Here is a 23,687-nt window from a genome sequence, read left to right as displayed (position 1 = left end):
GGCTTGGGTGGGCCTGGGGGAGGGGAGGACAGGGCACAGAACCCCTCTGTGCGTAACTGAGACAACCCGGCCGCTTAGCCCTGATGCCCAACATTCTCTGCAGGGTCTTGTTCTCAGTTTCCCCATGAGGAATATGTCCCATGCGAGGACACCTCAGTGTGCTGTGACCCTCACTGTTGGCCATGGCCTTCTCTCACCCGGCTGCCAGCAGGTATGGCTTTACCTGGTTGTCGGCACTGGCACGTGCAGTTCTGTGCACCATCTTTTGTCTCTTTTTTACTTGATGTTTCGGTGCTAGTGCTGTTGTGCCCAAGGCGGCATCATTTCCACAGTTTCTTTAATGCCTGCATCATTAAGGTTCTGTCAGGAGTTGGTCTTGAGGCCTTGGCCGGTGTCGCTCAGTGGTTGGAGCGTCGGCCCATGCACCCAAGGGTTGCGGGTTCAATTCCTGGTCAAGGGCATGTACCTGGGTTATAGGTTCAGTCCCCAGCCTTGGTCAGGGCATATGCAGGAGGCAACCAATCGATGTGTCCCTCTCGAATCGATGTTTCTCCCCCTCCCTCCCATCCCACTCTCTCTAAAAAAAATCAATGGAAAAAATGGCCTCAGGTACAGATTAAAAAAAAAAAAAAAAAAAAAACCTAAAACAAAACAAGAGATGGTCTTTGGGTTGTTTCCTACTTGTTGCTTTTGTAGATGCTGCCACTTTGAACATCTTTGCTTTTTGTCTTTTTAAATTATTTCTTTGAGATAAGTTTCAGCAATCGGAATCCAAGTCAGCTCATTAGGGTAAATGGTGAATTCGTACTGGGGGGCTTAGCCTGGGCAGGGCCCTGTTCTCTGCATTCTATGTGAATGGCTCACCCGCCCCTTCTCCCATCCTAAAGGGGGTATTATCGGGATTCTCAGTTCCCAGATGAAGCTGAGGCACAGAGAGGCAGTGCAGTTTGCCTGGGGCCACACAGCTGGTTCCCATATGGGGTTTGAACACAGGCAGCTTGGTCCCAGAGGCCTGGTGTCAGCGACCACACATAACAGCTTTTTCAGAGGAAAAGGCTTTTTGTCTGTTTGATATATAGATATATATCTATAATAATAAAAGCATAATGTACTAAGTAGACCAGATGTCCTTCTGCATGACCCTCCAGACAAAGCCAGGGCTGCGAGGGAAGCCTGGGTCCCGGATGCCAGAGGGAAGCAGGTGCCGGCAGCCGAGAGAAGAAAGGCCTACTCTTGCATGAATTTTTGTGCATCGGGCCTCTAATGTATATCATTGACTTCAGAGAGGAAGGGAGAGAGAGAGAAACATCAGTGATTAGAGAGAATCATTGATCGGCTGCTTCCTGCACGCCCAGAGGGAAATGCTTTCATTTGACTTGTAAAGTAGCCACTGCAGAAACTTCACTCACACAAGCTCTTCAGTCTTCACTTTGACCCATTAGATGGTGTCTTAGTGCCCGGTGCCTTCCATAACATGACCGCAAACTGGGGTGGGAGAAGCTTAAAACCACAGAAATTAATTCGCTCTCCGTTCTGGAGCTAGAAGCCCTAACGCCAGGGCCATGCTTCCTCCGAAGGCACTTCCTTCCTGCCTCTCCCAGCTCCTGGGGGCTCCCGGCATCCCTTGGCTTGTGGCCACATCACCCCAATCTCTGCCTTTGTCTCCACGTGAGCTTCCCCCTGTGATCCTATGTCCTTTCTCAAAGGAAGGCGTCAGTCTTTAGACTTAGAACCGGTATTAAATCCAAGATGATCTCATCACAAGATCCTTAACTAATCACATCTGTAAAGACCTTATTTCCAAATAAGGTCACATTCTGAGGTTCTGGATGGACTTGAATTTTGCATTTGAGGGGAACTCGACTCGGCCCACTGCAAGTCCCTTCGCCGCCAGCGGAGCCTCCTGCGTGAGGGACGGAATGTGCTTCCCTGCCTGGCAGCGGAGACGCAGGCAAGGTGGGAGGTCCTAGGCAGGGACATTGGAGACGGGAATACCAGGAAGCCCAAATACTTTGGTTTCTGGTTCCAAAGGAGAGTGGGCCCTCTAAAAATTTTTCTTTTTACATATTTTAAAATGTCTTATTCGTTTTAGAGAGAGAGAAACATCCATCGGCTGCCTCCTGCACACCCTCTTCTGGGGATTGAGCCCTCACCCCAGGCATGTGCCCTGACCAGGAATCGAACCTGGACCTCTTGGTGCATGGGTCAACACCCAACCATGGAGCCACACCAGCCAGCGAGAGTGGGCACTGAAAGGATTCTCAGTTCCCAGATGAAGCTGAGGCACAGAGAGGCAGTGCAGGGGGAAACTCGACTCGGCCCACTGCAAGGGCCTGGCCATAGCAACCGGGATGTATCGGAACGTTCCACGGTCCAAGAGCATCTCCTTTGTGTCCAGGCTGGCGCCTGCTGGGTGGGCATCCCTATGAGCCTGGCAATGCTCCCAAAGCGTGTGCCCCCAGCTTTCTCATGTCAGCCTCAGTAAAGCTGGGCGACATAGGTGATTTTACAGACGGGGATGCTGAGGCACAGGGAAGCGCTCACTGGCTCAGGGTCACATGGCCTGTCTGGAGGGACTTGGTTGAGCAGACGGCAGGGAGGGTGGTGGATTCCTTGGTTCCTAAGCACATTCTCTGCCATCAGCAGCAGGTGGCACTGCCCAGGACACAGCGATTAGAAAGAATCATTGGTTCTCGGGGGCATCCTCAGACTTGCACCCTGAGCATCACCGGGGAATTAGACGTGCGAATTCTCGGGACCCACCCTGTCCTACTGATTCCGAAGCGCTGGGGCTGTTAACAAAACGTAGGGGGATTCTGGCGCCTACTAAGGTTTGAGAACCGCTGGTAACGTGGCTCAGGGGTCAGAGATACCTGAGTTCCAGTCCCCTTCTGCCCCTGACTAATTGCAACCTTGTGCAACTCACTACACATGCCCGAGCCTCAGTTTCCCCGTCTGTAAAATGGAATGATGAATGGGAACATCTCCAGGGCCAGGTTTCAAGAAATACTGAGAGGAGCACTAAAACCCACGTCCAATGGGCAGGGTTTGCTGTCCATCAGGCCATTGGCACCTTCCCTTTCTGGAGACAGCTCCTCCAGGCGTGTGGAGACCTCCACAGGAAAAGCTAAGCTGGAGGTAGGGGCTTTGGGGGTTGGGGTGTGGTGTGGTGTGGTCTCTCGGGCTCCCTGGCGGGTGCCAGCTCCAGCCCCAGCGAACTCCAGCATCAGCATATGGCTCCTGAGACAGTCCCAGCCAACCGGCCTTCTGGGCAGCTTCGGGCCGGGTGAGAAAAGGCCAAGAGATGAAATAGAGGTGTTGTTTTTTTTGTGTTTTTTTTTTAAACGAGAGTTTTAGATTTATAGAAAAATTGTGAAGGTAGCACAGAGCTCCCTTATGCCCCCAGCCGCCTCGTGCTGTAGCTGACATCCTATCAGGCGTTAGTTTGGAACACTCATTGCCGTCACTGGATTGATCCAGGCACATTGTGTTTAAGTACTTTATTCAGATGGCCTAGTTTTCATCCGGTGCCCTGTCCTGTCCCAGGGTCCCACCTTACATTTCCTTGTCAAGTCTCCTTCGGCTCCTCTGGGCTGTGACAGTTCTCTGCCCCTGTGACTTTCTGGTTCTCTGTGACAACCACTTTTCGGACAGCTGCTCAGGTGTTCGGTCGAATGCCCCACAGTTGGGATTGGGCCGATGGTGGTGGGTTTCTACAGTCTCTCCTGCTGAGTGTGTGGTGATGGTGATGATGGTGAGGACCAAGAAGGACACGTCCAGCTCCCACACCCCGGCCTCCTGGGCGCAGGCGTTCCTCCCAGCTCCCTTCCTGGGGCTCAGAGCCTCTCCACTCAGCCTGTAACCTATGTGTGTGTGGAGGGAACAGTTGTGGGCCGGCAATTACGATGCCTATTTTTCTGGTTGGTGATGGAGGTCTAAGGCTAGTCCCCAGGTCACAGCGAAAACGAGTCACACCATGTGCCCCATTCTAGTGCGAGCGCTTGGTTCCGGCGGTCCCACTGCTGTGATCAGAGTTGGTCGGGTTGTTCATAGCACAAACATTGATTGCAATACCTACTGTGTGCAGCCCAGGGCTGGGTGAGGACTTCAGGGGTGGGCAGGGCAGCTGTGGTTTCTGATCCCGAGGGACCAGGGGAGTTGTGGGTGGGGGTGGAGGAAGTGTCAGATGAGTACTGACTGCTGCATGCTAGGACGGAGACCAGCCTGGCCCGCCTGGGAGGGGTGGCATAGCCGAGGAAGAGCCAGGAAGCAGACAACCTTCCAGGAAGCAGGAAATGCACTGGCAAAGGCTGGGAGCAGCAGCAGCCCGCTGGGGTGGGCGGGGGACTTTGGGATTTTACATGAACAGGGATGGGGAGCTCCAAGAAACGAGAGGGGATAGAAGACAGTCATTTGGCTCAGACATTTTGAGTAGTTTTCAGAATGAGTGGGAGCTTGATAGGTATGAAGGGAAGCCACAAGATAGAAAATGGCTAAGGTCAACGTCTTAGTATACTGAGCTTCAGTGTTCCCATCTGTGAAATGGGCTGCGGCCTCCTGTCCATGGGGACCGTGGGGGAGGTCCCTAACCTCGCCATCGGCAGCGCCACTGGCTGGGGGTCTGTTCTGCCCGCCCTATACCCGCTGGAATAGAGCCTGACAGCAGGCGTTCCCTTCCCCTGGGGACAGAGCTCAGGCCAGAGCTGTATCCCCGTGTGACTTCTCATTTGTTTGGCAGACGGTTGTTGAGCACGTGGTGCATGCCAGGCCCTGTACCAGGCCCAGGGACACAGCAGTGAACGTCACAGAGCTCCGTGGGGGAGACAGAAATGAGTGGGTGAGCACGCAAGATGGGTAGATTTTGTGACGAGAGCTGTGAGGGGAATTAAAGTTGTGCAATGGAGGGGCATGCAATGGGCAGGGTCCTCTCTGTTGTGGAGCCAGCTACACGATTCAGGGAACCATGTGCCAGGCAGAGGGAACCGCTTTCCAGCAGAGGGAATAGCAGATGCGTAGGCCCTGAGATGCGAGCAGGCTTGGTGAGCCGATGAGCATTGCAGAGGCAAGTGTGGCAGGAACAGGGGCTGAGCAGGGGGAGCTGGGGTCCCTGGGCAGGCAGGGCTGTGGGACCTGAGGTGTGGTATCAAGAATTTTAAAAAATATATATTTTATTGATTTTTTTCAGAGAGGAAGGGGGAGAGATAGAGAGTTAGAAACATCGATGAGAGAAACATGATCAGCCACCTCCTGCACACCCGTACCGGGGATGTGCTTGCAACCAAGGTACATGTTCTTGACTGGAATCGAACCTGGGACCCCTCAATCCACAGGCCGACGCTCTATCCACTGAGCCAAACTGGTTTTGGCAAGAATTTTTTTAAAAAGTAACAGGAAGCACTACAATCATCCCACCCCGGGGGTCTCTACCTCTGCTGCACAGCACGGTCACGTGGCAGGCCTGGCCCGTGCCCTGGGTGGGGTTTGGTTGGTGTGGGTGGGTCCTGGCCACCCGTGTGTTTATGAAGCTTTATGCAGCCCAAGGTGCAGACGGACTGCCCAGGGTACTAAGGGGCACATTAGCTTGGCTGAGAACCCAGGTATGCAGGCTCCGATCCAGGGCTTTTTCTGGAACCTTCTGCACAGATCTCTGCCCCCAGTCTGCCTTCGCAGAGGAGTGGAAAATCCAAGCCTGTTTTAAATGCTGAAGCAGGTGGTGCCTAATTTTGCCCTTCCCTGCCCTTTCCTGGAGAGACCACCCCCCCCTCCCCCCCGGGGCTCACAGCAGGGACTCAGTCCCGTCTTCTTACGCTGGACCTCTGGCACCTGCTGTCTTCCCTGAAGAGGGAGGCAGGGCTCCATGGTGGAAGTCACATGTCACAGCAGGAAGGAGAATTCAGTCCTAGCACACAGCAGTGAGTGCTCAGGCCACAGCTCTCCCTGACCCCCCAGTTCCACAGCCACCCTGCGCATCCTCAAAGCCTGTACTGGCCCGGTCGGCGTCCGGTGGGGACACCATCGGTGCTTGCGAAATGGACAGTCTCTTGGAGACCCAGGAGCTGGCTGGGGCAGCCGTGCCGTCACGCAGCCCTGGAGGGAGTCCAGTGCTCACCAGCCAGGTTCACTCCTGTCTGACACATGGAGGAGAGTGGCTCATCGCCCCCAGCAGACGGATGAGGAAACTGAGGCAGCGGGCAGTAAAACTCCCTGCCCAGTGTGACCGAGCTGGGGCCCGAAGGCATCAGGAATGTGACTGGGCACCCAGACGTGTGCCCCACCCCCACCCCCACCCCACCTCTTCTTGCCGGGCAGGTTCCTCAGAGCCTCTCCTGGACCGGGTGCTCTGGAAGTGTTTGGAATGAATAAAGGATGAAGAGCAAGCCTTTGGGGAGGGGGAGGGCGGTGCCAGCCACCGATCACCTGCCGCAGTGCAGCTGGCCAGGCTGCCGAGCAGCCGGGTCCCCAGGAATTGCCCTTCTCCCTCCCGTGGGCATGGTTTCCAAGGAACCGTCAGAGGCCAGGGTGGGGTACAGATGCCGGGCAGGGCTGCGGGCGTGACTCTGGGCCCGGGCAGGGCTGTGCCCGTCTCCACCGCTGACCTCCCTCCTCCCCATCGTTTCGCTCTGTGCTCTGCGGGCCTCACAGAACCCGCCCCAGGCCAGGGCAAAGCTCAGGGGCTCTGGCCCGGCAAGTCCACGTCTCATGTGACTTGGCTGCGGCTCTCCGGCTCCCTGAGTCGGAGCATTTTGTTTTTAACTATAAAATGGGCACCAGGGCAGGGCGGTTGTTGACATGGAAGGGGGCAAGTCAGGAGCTGGGAGCGGCACCTGGGACGCGGTGGGCACAGAAATCACCACTAGGCCATTGTCATTGCTAAGATGTACCCATGCTCTTCCTGCCCTTTCGAAAGGCCTTTAACACTTTGTTTATGACTGTGGGCCAGCAATAGTGAGCGACCCAAGCGATAGTGAGCGAGCCTGGTACCCACCTTGAGAGGTGACTAACTTGGCCGGGAGTCCAGCACACAGACGGATAACTGTCCTTGGACAGACCCAAGGCCTGGGAGGGCGCGAGGCATCAAAGCCTGCCATGGACGGTGGGAAGCCAGGCTGGCTGAGGATGAGTGGGCTTCCGAGCAGCTCGGCCTCCACTGTCCCACGGGTGCTCTGGAGCTGGCGTGGCCTTCAGAGTTGTTCTGGATCGAGGGAGACAGGCCTTTTACCTGATCATCTGCTGGTCATGGTGGAGGGGCAGCACCCAGAGAGGGCAGAAGCTGGGGCAGGGCTGGATGAGGGAGAGAGGCGTGAGGCACCTGTCGGGCCCTGAGGACCTGGCCCTGGGCTCTCCTTGTCTAATTGCCCCCGTTTCCGATGAACAGCGGTATCCACATCTGAGTGTCATGGCCCCACTAAGCCCTGCTGTTGGCCTGGCTCCCCCAGACACTTTCCACGTAATACCATGAGTCCTTCTTTTTCTTTTTCTTTTTTTAATTTATTAATTTTTTACAGAGAGGAAGGGAGAGGAATGGAGAGTCAGAAACATCTATGAGAGAGAAGCATCGGTCAGCTCCCCCCTGCACACCCCCACTGGGGATGTGCCTGCAACCAAGGTACATGCCCTTGACCGGAATTGAACCTAGGAACCCTTGGGTCCACAGGCCAACGCTTTATCCACTGAGCCAAATCAGCTAGGGCGCCACGAGTCCTTCTGAGAGCCTCACAGGTTACAGTTGTATGATCCAGGGTGGAAGTTCGAACCTTTAGTCCAGCAAGGGGCCAACCGTGTGTTGCTGTTTCGAACGTAGCCCCTTTGCAGCCGAGGAAGCAGGCTCCAAGGGGGTAAGAAACTCGCTCAGCTCACTCAGCTGGCGGAGGGCAGACTGGGGGTGCCTGCCAGTCCTTCAGGCTCGGGCCTTCCCGTAGTCCCAGCCACGCAGGCATGCGGTGGGGCCACGCAGGGCCGGGACAGAGGGAACAGCGGCTCTTGGACATCTGCTATGGCTGCTCGGACTTGTTACTCCCCCAGCTGGTCGAGCTGCCAGATATAGGAGCAAAAATACATGAAACAGGATGCCTAGTTATATTTGAATTTCAGATAAACAAGGAATAATCTAGTGTAAGTATGTCCAAATGTTGCATAGGACGTACTTTTTAGTACACTTAAAAAAAAAAAAATGTGTCCCCACCGCAGGAGACACATTTTTTGTTGTCACCATTGAAAAGTGTTACAGCCCTGGCCCATTTGGCTCAGTGGATAGAGCGTCTGTTTGATTCCGGTTAATGGCATGTACCTTGGTTGATGGCATATCCTCAGTGGGGGACATACAGGAGGCAGCTGATCAATGTTACTCTCTCATTGATGTTTCTAACTCTCTATCCTTCTCCCTTCCTCTCTGTAAAAAATCAATTAAAAAAAAATATATATATATAAAGAAAGGTGCGACAGCACCCAGAGGCCAGGGTGCTTCTGAACTCCCTACAGTGCACAGGACAGCCCACCACCAAGACTGACCTAGTCCAAACATCCACCCTGAGGAGCCCTGGGTTACCCATGTCAAGCATTTACCACAGGCCAGCACCTCTCACCATGATCTTGTGTCCATTTTAGAGATGAGCAGACTGAGGGCAGGAGGAGGGGCTGCTTGCCCAGACCACCAAACTGGGGCTGAGACCCTGGAGCAGCCCCAAGGAGCTGGCGCTCGGAGGAGGAGGAGGAGGAGGAGGAGGAGGAGGAGGAGGAGGAGGAGGAGGAGGAGGGACCAGATGCTGGAACTGGGAAGGGCTTGCAGGAGGGAGGGGCTGCAGAGTTCGTGCTGGGGGCAGGCAGGTGGGTGTGGGACAGGGGACGGTCAGAGAGGTGACCACATCCCCCCGCCTCGCTGTGCTGGAGCCTCTCTCTGGCTCCTCCTCCCATGTTCTCTCTCCAGCAGCTCATCCCTGACGCAAGCTGGAGCTTTTTCCTTAATTAAAAAGAGATTTAAAACATCCCCTGCCATCTCCATTGGGCCGGCTGCCTCCAGAAGGTAAAACTGCCACACTGCCCTGGTCTCATCCATAATCATGCAAGGCTTTCCCTTTAATTGGAATTAAAAAAAAAAAAAGATTAAGTGCATCTGAAACCCTCAGAGGCATTTGTCGGTTTGTTTTTTTGAAAGATCTACACTAAATCCAGATGCCTGGTCATCTCTGAGGAATTAGTGCTGGTCCCGCACGCTGGTTCCTGCCCCAGGGCCTTGGCGCATGCTGTGGCTGACCTGAGTGCTCTCTCCTCCATCTTCCTGCTGCTCTGGGACTGGCCCCCTCTGGGAGCCTTTTCTCATCCCCATGTCTCTCCCCATCCTGATGCTCCCTCCCATCATCTTGCTCCTCCTATCACCGACCCAGCTCTGGGAGGTGTCTATTTTCCTGCTGGCTCCAGGGAGGCCAGGCTCAGCATCAAACCCCACATAACCCTGGGCAAGGTTCCTGACTTCTCTGTGCCTCAGTGTGCCCAGCTGGGAGATGGGCTTCTCACACTGTCAGCCTTGTGGGGAGGAACAGTAATGAATTCCCATGAGGTCTTTACACAGCCCCTGGCCTCCTGTGATGCCATCCTTACTCAGTGGCATGGGCCTGTCTCAACAGCTGCCTAGGTCACTGGGAACCCTCCCTATTTTTTCCAGCTGACCCTGCCCTCTTTGGGGTCCCCTGGGCCTGGAGGCACAGGAAGGTGGTGCAGGGTAGGAGAAGGAGAACATCAGTTGAGATGATTTTGTTCTCTGCTGTGTCCCCGGCACCTGGCACAATGCTTAGTAAATAGTAGGTGCACAGTAAGTGCCTACTGACTGAGCCCCTCTCTGGGGCCCAGCTCTGGGCTGGGCTTTATGCCTGAGCTGCAGGCAAGGGAGCAGGAGAACCAAGTTGTTCTTCCTTCCGGAGCCTGTGGCCATTCCAACCCAATAAGGAAACTCCAGCTGTTCAACTGAAAGGGTGGGACAAGGTCCCTGACCCAACTCAGGTGGGGGTGGCACCCAGGAGGTGCTCAGTATTGGCTGAATCCCTGAATAGGTGCCAAGATTGGAATCTCTTGCTATGAATAACGCACGTAATGATGGCACCCTACTTGCCCTCACTGCATTCTGGGTCTGGCAGGCCTACGGTGTATGAAATAGTGTCTTGGGGAAGAGCGAACCCCACCCTAGGAACAAGGTCTCAGGTAGGGTCTTAGAGCTGGCTCCAGAGCGCCAGCCTGAGCATAATTTTTTTAAAAATATATTTTATTGATTTTTTACAGAGAGGAAGGGAGAGAGATAGAGAGCTTGAAATGGCGATGAGAGAGAAACATCGACCAGCTGCCTCTTGCACACCCCCCACCGGGGATGTGCCCGCAACCAAGGTACATGCCCTTGACCGGAATCGAACCCGGGACCTTTCAGTCCACAGACCGACGCTCTAACACTGAGCCAAACCGGTTTCGGCTGAGCATCATTTTTAAATGAACCAGCAGAGGGCGATCTTGAGCCGTGATGGCTGTGGAAGAGCAGCACCTGCTCATGGCTCCACCGCAGCTAGGCTATGGGAGGTGGTGGCCTGGGGATTGCTGAGAGCAGGCGTAGGGGACGGTGCCCTGGCCTTAGGGCCCTGGGGCATCCTGAAATAGGCCTGTGTGGCTTAGGGCTTCTAAAGGCTGAGAAGTGTTGGCTGATACCAGAGGGGCGAGGTGGGCACTCGGGCCTGGAGCCACCTGGCCTCCGCTTGTTTTGGGCCTCCCTTGGTTTTCTCACCTGGAGAATGGCCATGGTTCTAGTTTCCACCCCGAGGGAGTGTGTGAGGTTTAGTGAAAATGGTGGGCGCGGCCCAGAGCCTGGCTCAAGGGTGCTGCAGAAGCGGTGGCTGTCTCAGCAGGAGGCAGCAACAGTCCTCACATCCCCCCAGCGCCCCTCAGGCCCCGGTCTGCTGGCTCCTGTTGGTCATTTCTCCCACACTTGGCAGCCCCACTGCCCACACTAGGTATTTTATTCCTACAAAAATAGTATAACTCCAATTTTACACCTGAAGAAACTGAGGCTCACAGAGGAAAGCCACCAGTCCCCAGTCACCCTAGCTTGGGGGTTCCCAATCCTGGCTAATGAGACTCTCCTGGGAGCTCTTAAAAGTCCTGATGGTAAGCAGTGACACCAGGCCCCTGGGGTGTGGTCCCACATCACTGTGTGTGTGTGTTTTAAATATTTTTATTGACTTCAGAGAGCAAGGGGAGAGGGAGGGAGAGAAACATCACAGATGAGAGAGACTCATGGATAGGCCGCCTCCTGCACGCCCCCTGCTGGGTGGGGATCAAGTCCGAATTCTGGGCATGTGATGCTCACCAAATGGAACCGGGACCCTTCAGTCCACAGTCTGATGCTCTGTTTTCTGAGCCAAAGCACTCAGGGCCCACATCACTGTTTTTAAACTTCCCAGGTGGTTGCTCTGGGCAGCCACCAGGAAAAGGGCAGAGCCGGGTTGCAGAGGAGGTCAGTGGAACCTCAGTTACAGCACCTCCCCCTTTCACCCGCCGGAAGGCCGTTTGGCTTGCTCCAGGCCCAAGACCAGCAGGGCCCAATCAAGGCCTATTGAGGGCTTCCTGCAGTCGCTTCCCTCACACCCTGAGATCTTTGAATGCATCTTGGTGCTGGATCCCCTCCCTGCCTCTTCCTTCCTTGGATTCCCATGCCCTGGAACCCTAGCCCAGCCCTTTCCCTCAGGAAATGGGCTCGTAATGGCCAGAGGCCGGCAGGTAATTAAGAAATACAATTCTGGATTTAGCACAAATGAGCACCTCGTCTGGGGCAGGGCTGGCATTTGTTGTTAATCCCAAAGTCGGCTTTATCTCTGGAGAGTTTTCCCCTCCAGCTCAGCCACCTCTGCCTGGAGATTAGGCAGCCTGGGGATTTGAGAGGAGCTGGAGTCCCGCCCTCCTCCCTCCTCCCTCCCTCCTTCCTCTCTCCCTCTAGCATCTCTCCTGGGCCCACTGAGTGACCTGATGCTTCCTGATTAAGAATGTGGCTTTGTCGCTGAGCTCCCAGAACATGTTAAAATGCAAATGGGGGGCCCTGAGAGGAGTGTGGCTTTTCTCTATTAGCATTTTATTTTAAGAACTTCGGAATATTCACCGAGGAAGGGGCCTTAGAGACTGAGCCGGGAGGCTCCCTTCTGTCACAGATAACAGTAATCAGAGCTTCCTTTTGTTGTGGGCGTTCTTTATGGATGATTACAGAGAAGCTAACAGGGACTGAGCACCCCTTGGGCCCCACCTGCTGGGAAGGAGCTTTATGCAAATTCATTCATCCCATGTGCCCACTGCCCTTCAGAGGCTGGAACTGTCACTACCCAACAGCAGCCAGGTTTGGAGTTTTGTTTTTGTTTGTGTTTTTGGCATTTAAGAGCCTCGGATTTTTGAGGTCCTGTTATTGCTAGTTAGGACACCATGCAGGTCCCTGATCCAAAGTCCCCTGGGATGTTAGAGTAAAGAGCTGGATTGGCAAACCACAGAAATCAGGCCTGCTGTCCTTTTTTTGTAAATAAAGTTTTATTGGAACACAGCCACATCCATTCATGTACATTCATGTACATGCTGTCTGTGGCTGCTTTCCAGATACAGTGGCAAAATTGCGTAGTTGTGACAGAGACTGCATAGCCCCCAAAGTAAGAAATATTTACTGTCTGTCCCTTTTCATAAAGCTTTCCAGCTCCTTTATATAGAACTAGAAACCTGGTGCACAAAATTCATACATAGGCATGCGGGGGGGGGGGGGGGGCAGTCCCCTCAGTCCAGCCTGCACCCTCTCCAATCTGGGACCCCTCAGGGGATAGGGGATGTTTGACTGCCGGTTTAGGCCTGATCCCCAGGATCCTTCTCACAACTGCCCCCTTCTTCCGGCCTGGTTGCCCCTAACTCCCTCCCCCCCCCCCGCCCCCCCCCCCCCCCACACACACACACTGGCCTGGTTGCCCCATGCAGCCTGCTGATCAGCTGTTTGGTCGTTCCTTACTAACCCCCCTGCCGGTCTTGTCACCCCATGCAGCCTGCTGTTTGGTCATCCATCTGGTTGTTTTGGTCATGACAGCCCCTGGCTTTTTATATATTAGGATTGTGGTTATGAGAAGAATCAGACAGACTTGGGTTTGGGTTCAGATCTTGGCTTCGCCACACGCTGTTGAAATCTGTAAGCTTTTACTCTCTCTGGTCCTCAGTCTCTACATCTGTGAGATGGGGCTGCTTGCACTTTGCACCTCTGGGTAGCCATGAAGGCTCTCGGTTCTGTGTCTGACATGCGGCAATGTTCTGTAAATGCCAACTGTTACCAGTGATAATGGTAGGGCCTCCTCTGTGTGACTTCCTTTTATTTTACACTAGAGGCCTATTGCACAAAATTCGCGCATGTGGGGGAGCGGTGTCCCTCAGCCCAACCTGCACCCTCTCCAATCTGGGATCCCTCTCACAATCCAGGTCTGCTGGCTCCCAACCACTTCTGCCTGCCAGTCTGATCACCCCCTAACCACTCCCCTGTCAGCCTGATCAATGCCTAACTGCTCCCCAGATGGTCTGATTGCCCCTAACTGCCCTCCTCTAAAGGTCTGTCTGCCCCTAACTGTCCTCCTTTGCAAGCCAGGCCAACTGCCCTCCCCTGCTGGTCCAGTCACCCCTAACTGCTCTTCCCTGCTGGCCTTATCACCCCTAACTGCCTTCCCTTACCAGCCTGGTCACCCCCAACTGCCCTCCCTGCCCAACTGCCCTCCCCTGCAGGCCTGGCCCTCCCAACTGCCCTCCCCTGCAGACCTGCACCCCACCCCCCAATTGCCCTCCTCTGCAGGCCTGGTCACTCCCAACTGCCCTTCCCAGCTGGCCTGGTCTCCCCCAACTGTCTTCCTCTGCTGGCCCAGTCATTCCTAACTGCCCTCCCTGCTAACCTGATCACCCACAGCTGCCCTCCCCTGCAGGCCTGGTCTCCCCAACTGCTCTCCCCTGCAGGCCTGGGTCCCCCCCAACTGCCCTTCCCTGCAGGCCTGGTCACCCTAACTGCCCTCCCTGTTTGCCTGATCACCCTCAACTGCCCTCCTGCAGGCCAGTGTTCCTCCCTCCCCCAACTGCCCTCCTCTGCTGCCTGGTCACCCCTAACTGCCCACAACTGCCCTCTCCTGCAGGCCATCTTGTGGTGGCCATCTTGTGTCCACATGGGGGCAGCCATCTTTGACCACATGGGGCAGCCATCTTGTGTGTTGGAGTGATGGTCAATTTGCATATTACTCTTATATTAGTTTTATTAGATAGGATTCTGGGCTTCTGGGTAAGTTGCAGGAAGAGTGGCTCTGCTGCTTTAAAGGCGGTTTGAAAACCACTGCTTTAGCTCAGGTTGGCAGAGGCTTTGCTGGGCGCTCCTGAGGGGCTCATAGAACTAACCAGCCTGGTAGATTTGGGGGCCAAAGGGGTTCCCCAAGAAGGAAACAGGATTGGGGTTCCAAGTTATCTACTGCTGTGTAACCAATTACCCCCACATTTAGTGGCTTAAACAGTATCTGTTTCTGTGGGTTGGGAATTCAGGAATGACTTTGATGGGAGGTGCAGGCTCAGGGTCTCTGTTGGCCTGGCCTCAGTCTTACCTGAGGGCTGGCTGGGCTGGAGAACCAGCTTCCTAGGTGGCTTCTTCACATGGCTGTTGGCCGGAGGCCTCAGTCGCTCACCACAAGGGCTTCTTCACAGGCTGCTTGCCTGCCTCAAACATGGCAGCTGGCTTCCCCCAGCAGGGAACAGGGAGGAAGTTGTAACATCTTTTTTTATGACCTCCCCTTGGAACCCCCCCCCCCCCCAATCCCTTCAGGTCTTATTGTATTCATTAGAATTCATCCTAACTCTATCCCACACTACAGGGGAGTGGCCTTGGACTCCACCTCTCAGGGACATACCTGAGAGCCACCGCACTGACCCGACAGGGTCCCTCAGGCGCACCATCCCTATGGTGCTGGGGTTGGCCTGAGACGCAGTAGGAATAATAATCATCCCATTGCTCAGCTCCTGCTGTTGGCTAGGGCCCCAAATAATTGAGCTAATACTGTCCCAGTCTAGGGCTGATTGGGGAAAATCTAAGTGGCAGAGCTTAGAAATAAGGATTTTAACACCCAATGTGCCTGGTGTGTGTGTGTGTGTCTGTGTGTGTGTGTGTGTTTCAACGTAAATGTAAAGCACTCCTACTGCTCTGTCCCAGTTACTATGCCAGGTTCAAGTGAGACAGTGCTACCTTCCAGATGCTCACAGTAAAGGGAGACAGAATGAAGAACTAATCATTTCAATACGCTGTCATCAATGCTGGAAGATTGACGAGTGAATGAGTGTGGATGGACAAAAGACGGGTTTGCTGGGGCATGTTCCCCAAAGAGGAGCCTATTGGGACAGGTTTTGAGGGATGAATAGGAGCTCATCACCATGGTAAAGGAAGAAGAGCTTTCCAGGCAAGGGATCAGCCTGGATGAGGGCAGGGAGGGGCTGGAAAGGCCAGTGTGTTTAGGAAACTATGAGCAGTTTGGAGAGGGTGAGCAGGTGGCAGGGAATGAGGCTGCAGGTAGGTTGGGCCAGATTGTGAAGGCTCAAAACCGGGCTTAGAGGCTGACTTTTAATTTATGATCAACAGTGTATTTTATGACTCATGCTTCTGTGAGATGTTAACAGACTCTACGGTTATTTAATATTTAAGTTCAGGAAGCCCAGGGTTTAGCACAATTGAAGCAGCTTCTTTACTGCAGGACGTATCACAGCCTTTAATTCTCTCTGAGAGAGGGATAGCGTAGTTGGGATTCGGTCAACATTCACATACGTGGGATTCCCAAACTCATTTGATCACAAAACCCCTTCCCAGGGGAGCCTCAGGAGGCCTGTGTTCCAGGGAACACACTCTGGAAATGCTGCTTGTAGCTATTGACAAGAGCTAGCGAGTGTTCCAAGTTGGTGTGTGGTATAGTCAGATCCGCAGTTTCCGGCTGCTGTTGGAGGGCAGACTGAAGAGGGAGAAGCCAGGAGATGGAAGGACTAGTGAGCTGCACAGGAGGGAGAAAGAAGGGTGGCGGAGACATAGAGGGGTGGCATTGGCAGGCTTGCAGGTTGATTAAATCGTCTGGGGGTCGGAGGGAGGAGGAAAGGGAAGACTTGTGGCCCTCACTCTGATTTCTCGCAGATGTGATGCTGTTGACTCGGTGGGAGGAGTGGAGGAAGGTGTTTGGTGGTGTGAATGGAAAGGTGCTTCTGGGTCAGGTGGAGGCTGTAACTGAGCTTGGCCACATTACCCGTGCTTAATTTGTGGGCGAGGTGGGACAAGGAATTTAACACCTTGGAACTGTGGTCGGCAAACTGTGGCTCGCAAGCCACTTGCGGCTCTTTGGCCCCTTGAGTGTGGCTCTTCCACAAAATACCATGGCCTGGGCGAGCCTGTTTTGAAGAAGTGGTGTTAGAAGAAGTTTAAGTTTAAAAAATTTGGCTCTCCAAAGAAATTTCAATCGTTGTACTGTTGATATTTGGCTCTGGTGGCTAATGAGTTTGCCGACAAGGCTTAGATTCTAAGGCTTAGGAGAAATGGACAGGTTCTTGCAAAGCACAACTTTACCGAAATTGACTCCAGTTGGAAACAGAAAAACTAAGGAGCCCCCGTCTACTAAATTTGTGTCCAACCAGCATGGCTCAGTGGTTGAGCTTCAACCTTTGAACCAGGAAGTCACGGTTCGATTCCCTGTCAGGGCACATGCCGAGGTTGTGGGCTCGATCCTCCGTATGGGGCATGTACAATAGAAGGTGGACGATCAATGAGTCTCTCTCATCATTGATGTTTCTTTCTCTCTCTCCCTTCCTCTCTGAAATCAATAAAAATTTATTTTAAGAAAGAAGAGAACTAAATTTGTAATCAAAGTCTTTGCACAAAGGAAATTCCGAGTTTCACTGGTGAATTCAGCCTAACAGGTGAGGAAGAAACAGCACCGATCTTACACAAACACCGTTAGAAAATCATTAATGGGAGAGATGACTTCACGCACGGCTTCCACTCAGGCCTGGCTTCCAATTCAAGCTCCGTTGCTTTCTTCCATTCAGAGTCATGTTTTGAGTCCTTGCTGTGTGTCAGACACATTCTAGGCACTGACGTTACATTCGTGAACAAAGCAGGTACAACTCACTGTCCTCTCCGTGATACGCAAGGCCATTGGGCGTGTCATGTAACTGTCCTGAGCCTCAGTTTTCTCATCTGTGGAGTAGGGACAGCAATGCCCTCCTTCCTGAGAGTTGTCAGGACTCATGGTGACGGCGAGGGGAGGGAAGCAGGCAGGCAGCCAGAGGCGGGCAGTTCCCCAGCGGCCACTGATGCTTGTCTCTCTGTCATGTGTGTGTGTGTGTTCCACGGCCGCCCTCTCAGGCTTTAAAATGTGTGTCAGCAGCAGCAGCAGCCACGACGAGGCCCCCGTCCTGAACGACAAGCACCTGGATGTGCCCAACATCATCATCACCCCCCCGACCCCTACGGGCATGATGCTGCCGAGGGACTCCAGGAGGACAGGTGAGGCCACCCTGCCCCGCTGCCAGGTTGGGGAAGGGGGCGGGGAGTCCAGCTGGGGACAGCTCAAGGGGCCCCATTCTGTGCTCTGAGTCTGAGTTCATGTCCCCACCTCCCTGGGTTTATTAAAAAATGTACCCTCGGATCTGCACCGCGGGCCCCTCACGGTGGCTCAGCCTCAGCATGAGGTGGCATGTTAAGTAATTAGCCAGACAATCCCTCCCGGCAGCTGAGCGAGTGATGGATGGGCTTGGGCAGGCTTGCCAAGGTAATTGATGGATGCGCCTTCCCCTGCTAGCCAGGCGACCGGCGCTCCATCTTGCTGGCTGCAGAGGTTCAGCTGGACAGGACACGCTTGGAAATATGCCCGCGCTGGGCTGGGGTTGATCTCTTCTGGACCTTCCGGATGTAGCTCACTGCAGGGAGGGGAGAGAAGATGGAACTGTTCCCAGAGAGAGGGTGAGAGGGAGAGGCCAGCACTGGTGTCCCCAGGTGCCCCTCTGTGGATGCTGTTGGGGCTGGTCAGACAGATTGTTCATTTATTCACCAAGCAGATTTACTGAACCAGACCTGTGCTAGGTTCTGAGGTTGCTGTTGTGAATAATAATAATAATAATAATAATAATAATAATAAATAAATAAATAATGATTCTGATAGCAGTAATTGAATCCTAATAGTAAGTCTGAATTAGGTCTAGTTTGCATCCCCATTCTATGGATGAGGTTCAGAGAGGTGGAGACACTTGTCATACAGCTGGTAAGAGGCAGAGTTGGATTCAGACCCAGGCTGTGTGATATAGAACTCACCTGTGGACCCCTAGTCTAGACTCCCTCCATTCAGCCCACCAGCCATCGAGGGACACGGGCTGACAAGGCTAATGTGGAGCTCGTGGAAATCCAGTGGGGGATCTTAGGCACACTTTTCTGAATGTGTAGAGTTTGGATCTCAGCATGCTCAGCAGGCAAGTAACTAGAGAGAAAGGTTGGACTCTGGGCCAGGCCTGTCTGTTACCAGGGCAGGGCCATGCTCAGGAAGGACGATAATAGGTCACATTCCTATGTCACCTTCCCAAGTGACAGGCACCGGGCCTACATGCTTTTCACAAATCTTCTCATCCAACCCTCAGGCCTGTGAGTACCGTCCGTATCTCTAGTTTACAGACGAGGAAGCTGAGGTCCAGAGAGGGCGAGTGACCCACCCACGGGCTTGCAGCGAAGCAGGAGAGCTGGGCTTCTGCTCCAATGTCTAACCAAGAGCTCAGTGCAGGCAGTGGAGACCTAGGTCCTTGGCTCTGCCATTTCACTCCCTCCTCTCTCTGAGCCTCAGTGTCCCCATCTGTGTAATGGGATCTTAACCACCTTCCCTGCTCCTGGGGCCATGCAAGTGCAGCGGAGACGCATAGTTACTCTACAAGGTCTGTGGGGTGAGCATTTGGAGGCCCTGGATCCCCCAGGGCGGTTCCTAACACAGGGAAGAGGCTCCTTTTAAGCTTAAGCAGTTCCTAAGGCAGATTCTTGCAGTCCAAGGCAGAGCTCAGACCTGTCCCTCCGCTCTCCTCATTCAGAGAAGGGAAGCATGGGAGAAAGAGCACAGGCGTGGAGTCAGAAAACCCTGAGTTTGGATCCTGGCTCTACTACTCATCAGCATGTGACCTAGAACAAGAAGCTCCACCTCCCCAAGCCTCAGTTTCTCCATCTGTAAAATGGAGAAATAGTGCCTCTGAGAGATTGTAGAAGATTAAAGACGAGGAAGGTCCAGGGCTGATTTCTGTGGTGTGTTGTGGATATTCTCAACATGTGATATTTAGGGCAGAAGGAAAAACCACCAGACCCGGGTGTCACCTCCTGCAGGCCTGTGGGTGCTGGGTGATTAGATATCAGTCCCTGGGGCCTCCCCAGGCAACGAGGAATCAGAGAGAAGCCCAGCCCTGCTGACTCCACTCTCTAAGCATCAAATCCGCACCTCTGGAACTGCCCAGCACTGTGTGTGTGTGTGTGTGTGTGTGTGTGTGTGTGTGTGTGTGTGCAACCCCAGGAACCTTAGCCAGGGACCCTGGGAGCTCAGCATTGAGTGTGGGGTAAGGATGCATGGGACTCCGTGAGACCAACCATCATTGGGATCCCCTCTCAACATCCATTGGCACCCCCGCCCATGTAAGGGAGGATCTCAGGGAGGTGATACAGAGCAAGGAGCCCGCAGGCACTGGCCTCAGAGCTCCCAGGGAGAGGGGCCTGAAGGCGGTGGGGGATCCATCCACATGTTGATTCTCCTCTTGCCTCCTAGTCTGGCTGGAAGAGACGGGGTCATGTCCGGAGGATGGAGAAATAGACCCTGAAGCCTGAGAAGGAAGCACAGGTCTGGGATCTGTTGGCTCCGGCTCCGGCTCTGGCCATCGCTCGTTCCACGTGTCCCCAGGGGGGCATCGCCGCCTGGGACAGAAGTGCTGAGTACGCCGGATGGGAGCGTGGTTTCGGCACTGGACCAGGAAACGTGGAGCAAGATGAGCAAGCGACCAGCCCTGCGTGCTGGCAGAGTGATGTTTCCCTGGCCCCTTCGGTGGACGGACCTCTGATGCCTACACATCCTTGCTGACCCCAGGGCCATGGCGGTGGCCCTTAGGGTGCCAGGGAGAGGCTTTCTTCTGGACAAACACACTCCCTGCACCCTGGACCATGCCGATGGTGCCCAGGAGATCAACACACACAGGAACTTCTTGCAAAGAAGTGGCTACATTTTTTTACAAGTTGTTTTACAGATCTCAAAGCAGTCCAAACGTGATTTATAATTTTTTTTTTTCATTATCAATAAAGATCCTCTGTAACGAATGGCAAGCCCTGCTTCTTGGTTGGGCGGAGGAGATGGAGCACACCAGGCACAGAAGTGGGTTTAAGAGAGTCGGTTGTCACAGAGGTCTGGCTGGTGATGAGCCTTTGGATGGTCTTGGGTCCCCCGGAACTGCAGACCGCTGGGCCTGGGCATGGCGCCTAAGTCACACAGACCTTGTTTGAGTCCCAGCTCCGTGCCTGCCAGCTGTGGGATCTTGGTATTACAGCTCTAGGATGGGAGGAAATGCTTGGTTTTGTTTTTATGATTTATTAATTTTTAATTGAATTTATTAGGGTGACTGGTTACTAAAAATTGCGTAAGTTTCAGGTATACAGTTCTACAATGCATCATCTGTACGTGGGATTGGAAATGTGGTGGAACCACAGTCCACCACCCATTCATGCAGTTTCTGTCACTGGAATGCCTTTGCTCCCTTTTCCCAGCCCAGCCTGTTGGCAAAGCTGGGTCCATTGCCACCTGATATTGTTCCCGCCGGGCCCTGCAGATTAAAGTCTGTTCCCCGGTTCCCACAGCACCCTCTCCTCTCCTGGGGCAGGACCTCCTTCCATCCTATATGATAAAAGCCTAATATGCAAATTGTCTCCTCAGCAGGGCTGGTAGGAGGGAATTTGACTTTTCACTATGATGTGCACTGACCACCAGGGGGCGGCATGGAACATGGTGGGCATTGATGATGCAGCACTGGCAATGGGAGGCACTGCCAACCCAATGGGCCTGATGAGAGTGGGACCACAGTGGGATGGGAGTGGGGGGGGAGATACACCTGGCTCCCAGGCACTGAGGGAGAAAGGGCAAATAGCAATATTAAAACATTTCTTCTAATTATTTTCCTTTCTTTCTTTCTTTCTTTTTTCTTTTTTCTTTTTAAATGCAAGGGTGAGTCTGGTTTTTTGTTTTGTTTGTTTGTTTGTTTGTTTTTAATATATTTTATTGATTTTACAGAGAGGAAGAGAGAGGGATAGAGAGAAACATTTATGAGAGAGAATCATCCATCAACTGCCTCTTGCACACCCCCTACTGGGGATGTGCCCGCAACCAATGTACATGCCCTTGACTGGAATCGAACCCGGGACCTTTCAGTCCACAGACCGACGCTCTATCCACTGAGCCACACCGGTTTCGGCTAATTATTTTCCTTTCAATGTGCATGAATCCGTGCACAGGGCCACTAGTTGTTTCATAATCACTGATGTGCATGTCATCAGAGGAAAGAAGGAGTGACCCGTCAGCTGGGGCTCAGGGTCTAGCGCTGATATGTCCACACTCAAGCCATAGGCACCCTCACACATGACCCTTAGAAAATAAAGCTTCAGCATCGGACTCGGTCCCACACACCAGTTCCCAGAGCTCACACGAGGTGCTCAGGATTTTTATTTGTTTAGCCCTCCTATTGCTTTCTATGTGCAGGACTGTTCTAAGCACTTTCTGTATATGTAACTCATGAAACTGGGGCATAGTGTATTAGTTTGCGTTTTGCTGTGTACTGAGCAACCCACCCCTGCTACAGACTGAGTGTGTGTGTGTGTCCATGTCTTCCAAACATGTGAAGACATGGCCGACTGTAAAGCAGGAGGCGGGCCCTCATCACACACCAAATCTGCTGGTGCCTTGACCTTGGACTTCTAGCCTCCAGAACTGGAAACAATTTCTGTTGTTTATAAGCCACCCAGCCTGCGGGATTCTGTCATAGCCGCACAATGGGCTGAGACACCCCACCTTCCATACTCAGTAGCTTAGAACAACAAGCAGTGATCTCTCTCTCCGGTCTCAGGCTGGGCCCTGGTCCTGCTGAGTGGCTGCCGGGAGTTGGGTTTTGTCAGGCCCTAATCGGGTTCAAATCTGCTTCGTGTGTCTCCTCACTTTGTGGCCGGCAGCTACCAGAGTACGTGCCCTTGGAGCATGCGCTGGGCCAGGCAAGTGCGCTTACAGCTTCTGCTCATGCCGTGTGGCCCCAGTCCTCTTCCCTCTGGAACCCAGGGGGATGCTGGGCCTCGGGGCTGGGGCTGGGTGCTCACTCTGGCCTGGCTCCGTCCACATCTCCCTGGGCTCTGCTCAGAGGCCTCAGCCCCCTCAGCAGCCTGCCATGCCTAATCACCGCTTCATCCAGGCTTTTAGTGCCCATGGCAACGGGAAGAAGACCAGGCGGGAGGCCAGCCTGAGGCTGCACGGGACACCGGACCTGGCCTCTAGGATGTTGGCAATAACGCTGGTGTTCGCAAGGCTGTGCTTAGAAGATCCACCAGGCCCACTGGTGCCATCAACCCGCGGGGTCATTGTGTTCTATGTGTACTTGACCATTCAAGGTCAGGGTGCTGTCCGGGTGGGGCTGGGGGGCCTTTGTGGGGCTGTTCTAGAAAGACAATTTATCTCGACCTCAAAACAGAGCTCTTTGATTCTTATTTCCTGAGTCAGTTCCTCCATTCTAATACACCCTGAGGGGGATGGTTACGAACGTCTGCAGCTTATTTTTCATTTATTTTTAATGCCAAAGCTGCACATACTGATTAAATCCAACAATAAAAAGCCTTGTAAAACGGTTCCCCCCAAAGTGTGTGTGTGGGGAGAGGATGTGGGAGTGAGGGGGAGGGGGGACCAGGGGCTGCAGTAAATGGCAGCTGAAGAGGAAATGGATGGATGGATGGATGGACGTTAGCAGCTCTGACCGCTGACAAAGCCCCTCGCCCCTCACCCTGGTGTGTCCCAGAGACGCTCCAAGGTTCCGGGAGGCCAGCCATGTCCGATGTGAGACTTGGGATCTGTGCTATGTGCTTCCGGGAGGGAAGGCTGGGAGGGGACGAAAGTGTGAAAGCAGATGGAAATGTAATTTTTTAATGACAGCAGCAGATGGCAAAAAGACACAAGAGTGTGTTCACACCATGTCGGAGCCACTTGAGAGCACCCGGCGCAGCCGTGATGTGCGCCGTGCGGCTGGCATGATGGCTCCCCCGCCAAACCCTGGAGGCCGGTGAGCGGCGGAGAGGAACCTGCAGGCCCCCCAAGGAGGGCAGGGCAGGGCGTGCTGCCAGGCTGTGTGGGGCCACAGGTAGATGGGGAAGACCTGCGGCCACCTGGGTGGGGCCCAGCAGCATCCCGAACCTGGCTTTTCCAGATACAGCCAGGCAGTCAGTGGGCTCTGGTGTCAGCAACCGCTCTTGTTGGTCCCCATGCCCGCTGTCCTGGCTCAGGTCTCGCCACTGCTCACCTGGACTTCTCACAACCTCCCACCGAAGGCGAGTCTCCTGCTGCTGGGCAGTTGTGTTCCTGAGAGCAGAGCTATTCATGCCGCTCCTCCACCTG

The 23,687-nt window shown here is 53.9% G+C and overlaps 1 protein-coding gene across 4 annotated transcripts in view; it reads left to right on the top strand.

Annotated features, from left to right (window-relative positions):
• The window catches only part of LOC311633754 (uncharacterized protein C16orf74), a 57,236-nt gene extending 36,868 nt beyond the window's left edge, over positions 1-20,368 (top strand). For 2 of the 4 annotated variants that reach the window (XM_084906817.1, XM_084906816.1), the window contains 2 exons: positions 17,405-17,545; positions 19,827-20,368. In XM_084906817.1, coding sequence (XP_084762943.1) covers positions 17,405-17,545; positions 19,827-19,885 — 200 coding nt within the window. In that variant the 3' untranslated portion in view covers positions 19,886-20,368. The remainder of the gene's footprint in view (positions 1-17,404; positions 17,546-19,826) is intronic. The other 2 variants (XM_084906814.1, XM_084906815.1) reach the window with 2 other exon arrangements.
• The last annotated feature ends 3,319 nt before the right edge of the window (positions 20,369-23,687 follow it).

The sequence above is a fragment of the Pipistrellus hanaki genome, assembly GCF_964339955.1.
Source record: "Pipistrellus hanaki genome assembly, chromosome: 15".
NCBI lineage: Eukaryota > Metazoa > Chordata > Mammalia > Chiroptera > Vespertilionidae > Pipistrellus > Pipistrellus hanaki.
The sequence above is the reverse complement of the archived record's forward strand: the minus strand, read 5'-3'. Positions and strand labels throughout refer to the sequence as shown.